Source organism: Solanum verrucosum, unplaced genomic scaffold, assembly GCF_900185275.1.
Source record: "Solanum verrucosum unplaced genomic scaffold, falcon-dt-bn FXZP01000102.1, whole genome shotgun sequence".
Classification (NCBI taxonomy): Eukaryota; Viridiplantae; Streptophyta; class Magnoliopsida; order Solanales; family Solanaceae; genus Solanum; species Solanum verrucosum.
The window spans coordinates 561,653-571,519 of NW_026019930.1; the positions used below are offsets into that span (position 1 = coordinate 561,653).

The 9,867-nt window shown below is 30.1% G+C and overlaps 1 protein-coding gene across 1 annotated transcript; it reads left to right on the forward strand.

Annotated features, from left to right (window-relative positions):
* The first annotated feature begins 6,440 nt into the window (after positions 1 to 6,440).
* On the forward strand, positions 6,441 to 9,867 carry LOC125828320 (protein BEARSKIN2). Its single transcript, XM_049507638.1, has 3 exons — positions 6,441 to 6,606; positions 7,402 to 7,670; positions 9,346 to 9,867. The coding sequence occupies exons 1-3, from the start codon at positions 6,441 to 6,443 to the stop codon at positions 9,865 to 9,867; spliced, it is 957 nt and encodes a 318-aa protein (XP_049363595.1).

Below are 9,867 nucleotides of genomic sequence, written 5' to 3' on the forward strand. Positions count from 1 at the left end.
GTTGTTTAGTGTAAGTTTACTGTGAAGGTGACTTCTTGGACTTGATTTTACCTGAACACTAAACCTTTATTTTGTTGATACTTCAATTTTTTAATGTTTGTAGAATAGGCATCAGTACAGATGAATAATCATCAACTCAAAATCCAGTTAACTTGGCATATCTCTGTTTTCCCCTCGCTGGGAATCTCATGGCAATTAAGCTCAGAGGTACGCGAATTTTCATCGAGTTCCTTGAGATTCTGTCACAATTAGATGCATATGCAAGGCTTGAGAAGGATACCTTTTCATGTCATGTGAAGTTGTTAGAACCTATTTCAGTAACTCTTGCATTTTCCATTCAGCTCTTTAGCATCTTACTTCTGATAGACAGCACTCTACACAGTTTTGAGGGTTGATTTCTCACTCGATCAGTAATTAGTTATTATCTAAGAAAGTCTACTTTCTTCTTAATCCCGATATTCTACTACAAAGAAAGTGACTTTCTGAGATAACAATCTTTAATTGAGTGACCATCTGAGAAATCAACTCCAGTTTTGATGTTAAACTAACCTACCTCTTCTTAAACTGTAGAGGAATTACACTATGAGTTTTGGTTGATTCATTACTCGGTTGGAAAATATGTCTATGTCTACGTTTTCTGTTTGATTATTCTGAGAAGTAGATATGCACAAATTGTTGTGGCAGTGTGCTAATCAAATTCTAAACAACTTAATTATAACTTCAGTTTCTAAAGAACTTATGTCTCGCCATAGATAAGTTTAGTTGTTGAATGACAAATATTAAAAATCACTTCATTTTAAGAGCAATTGTGCAATTTCAATGAAATATACATCAATGTTTAATTGGGCTTCAATGGCTTCCATAAATAGAGTTCACCGACCACTTTTCAGTCTATTTTTGAAAAATTATCATTGAGGTATATACATCAAAGGTCAATTGGGCTTCAACTACTTTCATAAATAGTGTCCATTGGCCATTTTTGAATCATATCTTCAAAAAATTGTTATTATCGTAGAATTTCAATTACCGCGAAAAATGTTTATTTGTATATTTTACACCTCGATATGTGAAAAAGGAAGAAGGAAAACTTGGATCACACTACCTCTAAAAAAACGTTTTGACTTATACAAACGCAATAACTACTCACAACCCCAATATATATTTTTAGTATTAACAATACTGTCGTCATCTTCCTAGAAAATTCAAAATAGCTAAAATTGAAATGTCAACTCATGTCATGTCACGTGTTCAATTATATTATAAGGGAAGAAGGATAGAAAGTCTGCAAAAGAATATGCAAGTCAATACTCGATTCAACCCCTAGCGAGCAGTAAAACATACACCAATTTTGATGTTCTTACTCGGTATTTGATATTCGTTCTGAGGTTCATTAATTTAGAGTTGTGTTGGAATGTCTCATTTTGGAGCTAGGTAAAATGCTTCCTATCAAAGGTGACTCCCTACTCAGAGCTCAATCTGAAATCTTTAGTTAGAAATGAAGAAATACTTATCATTTCATCACGTGATCGTAAAACATACATACAAATGCACGCGTGCTACATATATTATTATCAGTCATAAGCAATTACTTTAAAAGATTCATGAGCCTGCAACTTGTACTACAATAATAATATGGCCAATCTGCTTTATAATTAGTTGAAAAGTTCAAACATCATCAGGGTAACTAACTGTAATAAGTTTGTAACATATATTAGGAGACATTAAATAAGTACATCTAGATTTCCTTAAAGCTTGAGTTGAATAAGGTTGTGTTTGGTATGACAAAAGTTTTTTTAGTTTTTTTTTTAATAATCGTGGTATTTGAGCGCTATTTGTGTGCACTTTGATTAGTTTCAGGGGATATGTGTCACCTTCCACCATTAACAGGTATCAGGTAACATGGAAGTTGATGATTAATTTTCTTTAAAATGTTTGCTAAGCTCATATTTTAGCGTGTGGTTGATTATCAAATTAAAAATTATTTTTTTATATAGAAATTAGTTATTCAAGATTTAGTTATGTATATGTTTTAGTTATTCCATCTTTATCTTGCATAATATAATAAACATAAAATTTTCTTTTAACTTATACATGTACTCTCTAATCTCTATGTTTCAATTTGTTTGTAATATTTTGATTTGATATGGAGTTTAAAAAAGTAAAGAAGAATTTTGATATGGATTATAGTCTTACATTAAAGTTGTATCAAATGTACCAAAATGTCTTTAATCTTATAGTTGAAATTAATAAATTGCTAAAAAAAATAGAAGCATTATTTTTAAATGGATTAAAAAGGAAAGTAGGACTAATAAATTAAAACAAAGGTATTAGATATGCGGACGTCTAAACCGAACACCATATTAATTTTATACTAAGTAAAAGAGTACTGCCAAATGTTATGAGTATTACTTATGTAAAATGTAATACTCCTAACTAGCTACTAAAAAAGGACATGCATATTTTACTTCCTAACTAGCTACTAAACAATTACACCAATAATAATCAATATTCAAAAAAATAATCATAAAAACACTCTCCAATTTTCAATAGAATATCTAGTACCACGGGGACTGAAATATTTTTAAGCTCCCTATTGTGAGATGCGAACCTAGAATTAAAATTTTGATTTTATGTGCTCCTGGTTTGTCATTTTCATAATTTATTTAATTAATCCTTGTGTTCAAAGCATATTGTTTGTACTTACTCTCAATTTAATTTTTACATACCACGTTTCACTTTATAAGAATCAATTTAACTATTTTTCTTCATCGTGCCAAACACACTCTAATTACGATAAAACTTTTGAAGAGTTTAATCAAAATTTCAAACAACACATCAAGAGATTTCAAGTCTACTATATTATGCTCATATTTCTATGTGTGTTGTGTGAAATACAGATAACTTGCTATGTATATGATATGATACTATAATACATGTATAATTTATAAACTATAATATATAGTAATAAATGAACAGAAAGGAAACGTATAGTTGAATGAATGAAATTAAATGAACTTCCTTAAGGTCTTCTCCTAACATGTGCGAAGCCCGAGCTATGGCGACTGCATCTCCAACTTTTATTCATATTACTCCCTCCGTCCCTTTTTAGTTGTCCACTTTAGAAATGGCACACAGATTAAGGCAACAATAATTAGCACAGTGAAGTTACAATTTTACCCTTATGACAACTTTTCACTTCAAAATTACAACCACTTATTTGAATTAAAGTGAAATAAATTGGAGGGAAACAACATACACTTTTACAATTTTCAAGAAGTGTAAATAAGGGTATAATAGGAAAAAATTTGTTGTCTTTTCTTGATTTGTCAAAATGGACAACTAAATAGGGACAACTAAAAAAGGAAATATGGACAAGTAAATAGGGACGGAGGGAGTATTATATTATCCCCTCCTATACTTTTTCCCTGTCATGCTTACTAAAAATAGTTGGTCCAAAATAATTGCGATTTTAGAAAATTACAATAGATTTTAATTTTTAGCTAGTTTTCTTATTTATTTTCACTGAATAAATATGGGGAGTAATTAATCTATTGAAAAAGAAGAAATAACTTAGTCCAATTACCTTTTTAGTTAATATTTTTAGAAAAAGAAAAACATGACAAGTAAAATAAAGATATAAGTATTGAAAACACCCCTGAACTTGCGCAAATTATTAGTTTCATACCCAAACTATTGACAGCCTTAAAAACATCCCTCTACTTGACTAACTAAACTTAGATGCACCCTCGATCTGTCACATGACATAACAAATGGTCTCAAACTCTTATAGGAGCATGAAATCTTAATAAAAAGCCGAGAAAAAAGTTGAAAACACCTCTAAACTTGGTGAGAGTTTAGGAATGTGTTAATTTCACTCGCATATTGCAAGATTGAGTATTTTTAAATTTAGTTAGTCAAGTAAAAAATATAATTTAAGCTATCAATAGTTTAAAGATAAAACTAATAATTTATGTCAAGCTTATGGATATTTTCAATACTTCTCTCTAAAATAAATCGAAAGAAATACATGAAAAACCCTAAACCTAAACCTTGACCCGTGGATCCTACTTTTATTAAAAAAATATTAAACCCTGTTAATAATTCATAATTAAATATGGCGCGTCCAAATGAGTTTGCAATCCCGAGGAGGTTTTGTAGCTGTTTTTCTCTACAGTTTGCTTTAGAAACAATCAAACGTCCCGTTATTTATTTCATCGGGATCATTTACGTATTTATTTATTTGTGCAAAAGTGCATGGCAAGTCTCCAAAATTGAAATTGAACCCGGAATTCATGCACCATACAAGTGATAAAGTGGATGCAAATATTGAGATTTTTTTTATTTTTCTTTTAATATTGAGATTATTCAACGCTTAAATCGAAGGTCGGTTTTTCCTTTATTTTTTTGGATCAACTCTGTCCGTCGATTTTTGCATGGTTTGTAATAGTATAGAAATAACTTAATATTAAAATTACTTTTTTACCGTCAAAAATAATAATTTGTAGTCATATAAATAGTTAAGATTTGTATTAGATTACAAATTTCGTTCTTATATGTGCCTAATCAAACAATATCATATAATTTGGAAACAAAAATTAAAGTAATACACTTTCTCTGTTCAACAATACTTGTCAACTATTGACTTTGCACACTTCTTAAGAAACTATAAATAGAAGTGTAATTTTACTATATCAACCTTTTGAATATAATAAATACAATGTCTTGAAAAATGTAATAGAGAAATGACTATAATTATGAACTAAGTGTAAAATTATCCATTTATTTTATAAAGTAGACAATTATTGTTGGACATCCCAAAATATTATAATAGACATTGGACAACTATTGTTGGACAGAGTGAGTAATTGATCATTTGTCTAATTTTAGGTGAACAAAGTTGATATTCAGTGAAATGGTCGCTCAAACTAGTAGTCTACTAAATGGAATAGCTAGCTAATTACGTGCAATTAGTTGAAAATTAACCGGTATTCATGCATCCATATATATATATATTTAGGCTTTAGCTAGCTAGTACCCCATGAATATTTGCTATATTGCTTCTTATGCTCCTAATAACAGTCGCTAGAGCTAGCTGGCAAATTCCATACAAATGATTGAATTCTTTTAATGAAGGGATAAGAGACCTACGTACCCAGTCTACTTTAATGTATAGAGATTGTTGCGTAAATTCACGTTTTGCAACTTGATATAAGTGAAATAATTAAGGACTATCGACTTTTACACATGTATGCGCGTGCGCATAGACAAATTTAATTTGGGGGTTATATCCTAGCATGGATTTACTGTATAATGAGCGGGTGTAGTAATGAATGTATTGTTTTATTCTTGAAAGTTGAAACCTCAAGGTGAATTTTGAACTTTCTAAACAACTGACCCAACCTTTAGTCTTGAGTTCAAGGGATATATTCAAAATCCATGTATATACATACATAAAAAATAAATACCTTATATATAATGTGTAATTTTTTATTTAGGGGGTTCGAGTGAACACATGACAACCCCCTAGATCTGCCCCAAGCCGGTGGGCTTAAACAAATTCAATAGCTTTCGACTCAAACGTTATATATCATGTGTGTGTTTTCTTTCCAAAAACCACACTTATTAATTAATGGAAAAATTACTGAAATATACGTAATAATTCCCTTATTTCTTTAATGTATCCAAGCCAATATTTAATGTATCCGAGCTACATATTATGTATCCGGTTTATTTTATAATGTATCCGAGCTACATATCATGTATCCAAGCTAGGTTTTAATGTATCCGAGCTACATATTATGTATCTGGCTTATGTTATAATGTATCCGAGATACTCTTTAATGTATCTGAGCTACATATTATGTATCCGGTTTGTATTACTTTTTAAGGGATTAATGTAATTACAAACTAAAGAGGGATAGATTGTAATTTCATATTAAAACTATGTGATTCCTAAAATTTATCCTTAATTAATAGGTAAGTACTTTTTCTTTTTTCGTAATCGAAATATTTTTAAAGTCCAAGTAATCAACGAACCAAACTAGTACTAATTAAGAATCTCTCACAAACAATAAGTTAAGTATAAACACAAAGAATTCACTAAATTACATGACTAGAAAATTCCGAACCCATAAAATTAAAAAAAAAATTTCAATCCCCACATATGTTGTCCTATATTCTACATTCACTAACTTGCAATTTACTTAAGCTTTAAGAGTTTGCGCGGGCGGCGTTAACGGCCGTCAACTTTCCCTCCTCACATGAATTTCACAATACCTGATCGTTGACTTTATACTACAGTTGGAGAAAAAAAGCATATTATATATATAAATAAGGCCATTTCAATCAAAATTAAGAAAGCTCCAGCAAGTGAAATACACAAACACAAACTAAGAGATCGTGGGAATTAATCAAGAAGAAGATCGATCGAGTTTCAAAATATGGCATCATCATCAAATGGTGGTGTTCCACCGGGGTTTCGATTTCATCCAACAGAGGAAGAGCTTCTTCATTATTACTTGAAGAAGAAGCTTTCATTTCATAAGTTTGATATGGAGGTTATCAGAGAGATTGACTTGAATAAGATTGAGCCATGGGAATTACAAGGTACGCACATATTATTATTAGCTACGAATTTAGTCGTTGCTGAATAACTTGTAGCTAATAGAATTATTCAATAATTCATTGCTAATCTATTTATATTGATGTTAATTATTAGCTACATAATTTATTATCCGTCTCTAAAGTAAATTTTTAATTAGTTATTGTTCAAAAGTGATTTTAAAAAATTGATTAGTTTAACACAAAAACAAATTATTTATCATTTGATAGTTTATATTCTTGGATAATTAACTAAAACGAGATTAAAATAAAAATATATAATCTCTCTTATTTAAAAGCTTTAAGTACTTATAAGCAAATTATATTTTTATTTATTTAATTAAGGGAAAAATGATAAATATACCCCGAACTATCGTAACTGGTATGCAAATATCCTTTGTCATACTTTTGGGACATTGGATGCCCCTACTGTCAAAAAACTAGAGCACATATACCCTTTATACTAACAGACATACGTGTGTTATAATCTTATCCACCAACTCGACATAATATCGAATCGACGGATAAGATAGCACCATGTGTCCTTATTTAGTCTTCTGTTGGAGTGAAGAGCATATATGCTCTAGTTTTTGGACGGCATGAACAACAATGTCCCAAAAGTATGACAGATGGTATCTGTATATCATTTACGATAGTTCTGGGGTATATTTACCCTTTTTCTCTTTAATTAATTATATTTTCAACATGACTAGTGTGAATCGATATGAGACATGAATTTAAGTAGTAACTAGAGAAATGATTTGGTTATTTATGTGTTAATATTTGATGATAATTATTCAGAGAGGTGCAATATTGGATCGACGCCGCAGAATGAGTGGTACTTTTTCAGCCATAAGGATAGGAAGTATCCAACAGGTTCAAGGACAAACCGGGCAACAAATGCGGGGTTTTGGAAGGCGACAGGGAGGGACAAGTGCATAAGGAACAGCTTCAAGAAAATTGGTATGAGGAAAACCCTTGTGTTTTATCGAGGAAGAGCTCCACATGGACAAAAAACTGATTGGATTATGCATGAGTACAGACTTGAAGATGCTGACCAAAATCAAACTGTAAGTTCCTCCCATGCCTTATTAGAAAACATGAAATTAACTAGAAAATTTATCGGTAATTTCTAACTAATTTGTGATTAAATAACTCATAGTTAAATGAATTTTCTTATAATCAGTACCCAAATAAGATTAACATGAAAAATTTTAACTATTTAGCTATGAAACTTTGTCCATCCCTACTTCCTTATTTTCTGGTTGTGATATATATATATATATATGCATCTCTCTCTTCTCCACTTTCCCCTAAAATGGCCTCTCATCATTAAGGGGAAACAAAAAGAAAAGGAGTTTCCTTTATTAATTTAAAGAAAAAAAAATTAAGGTTACCAAAACAAGCATGCATACGTGGCAGATTATTATTATTATTATTATAAGTATAAAAGAAAAGGCTTAATACATGATCAACCTAGCTCATAAATTTATCTAGATATTTCATTGAGACACTAAAATTAAGACATATATATCTCCAGTTTTAATTAGATAATTCTATTGAAATTTTGAAGTAACTTTTTTTTTTTGGTGTGTTTTTATTCATCTTTTAGGTAGTTAAGTTAAACCATATAAGTTATTTCTTTTATTTATACATATCAGCCTCAATTAGCTATAAACATGGATATATATATTTAAACTAAATTAAATCATGCACAATATTTTTTTAAAATTCGAATCGACGATGTCTAATTAGAATATTTTATTAAGAATTAAAGTGTTTAATTAGAATATGATTTAATTCAAATATCAGAATGAAATATTCTAACAAATTTATGCAGCTCGACTCTCTATATATATATATTAAGTCTAAAGAAAAACCAGTTGGTTGAAGTCTTACACGTCAATTGCATATATATATATATATATATATATATATATATATATATGTAAGCATGTATGGAAGCTAGTCAAAGTAATCAAATGATCCTTATAATAATGATTAATTAATTAGTGAATAATTTCCCCAGGATTGACTTTCTTGCCACAAAATCTTTGACTGTCAGGAATTCCCTGCTTGCATGCATGCTTCAAGGAATTTGTTATCCATAGTAATAATCTCAGTTCAGCTGAATTCTTGAAATGGTACAAGAGGCTAATAAATAAAAAAACTTATATAGTAGGACAATTTTAATACAAGTAATTGAACATCCCATTCTAAAAGATCTGATTTCTTTTCATATATGGACCAAATTTCTTTTTTAAAATGATGGTAGTGGTGGAATTCAAATCCAATATTTATATATGTTCTATTCTAATTATAGAAGTGTGTGTGATCATATATATTGCCATTTAAAAATTTAAATTATCAGAAATATCTTATTTTTAGTTGCTTAATTTTATTATGTCTCAGCAAGAATATCATTCTAAGAAATTTTATATACATGTCCCATCATATGCAACCTGGTCTTTTAATTTTTCATAAGCCAAATTAATTACTAGAAAATAAATAATTAGCGACGAACAAAATTTTATATCTAAACAAAAAATTCCATATTAATCTCATTTAGCTAGGGATTAGTGACAGAGTATAAGAAAATTCAATTACCTATGAGCTCTTTAGTTACGAATTAGCTAAAAATTACCGATAAATTCCGTTACTAATTCCATATTTTCTTATAGTAATTGTTATATATATCGTTGATTATGTTTTTAACAATATTATGTACTTTTCAAATGTGTGTAGGAGGATGGCTGGGTGATATGTAGGGTATTCAAGAAGAAAAACCTCTTCAAAATAACTGGAAATGAGGCAGCCTCATCAAGCCATCACCACCACCAACCAACCAACAACTTCACACACAAAGACAATCATGATCATAGTCCTTATCTACTACACCAATTACCACAACACCATGACCAACATGACTTAAACTATTCCCAAATCCCAATTGCTACTACTCTGGCTCCACATGAGTACTATTCACACAACAACAACAACATTGAAGTAGCACAAAACTTGATCAAGTCAACATCACTGGGATATCATCATCATCATCATCATCATCCTCATGAATTCTCATCGTCAGGCGCTGATCAATCAGCGCCTTGTGAGTCTGGCTTAGAAGTAGCAAGCAGTAATGATCATCAATGGGGAATTAATATTGATTCATCTAAAGTTTCATTAGGGATGGGATTTGAATCTAATCAAATCAATCATCAACTTCCTATGCGTGGAGAAATGGACTTTTGGAGCTATGGAAAATAA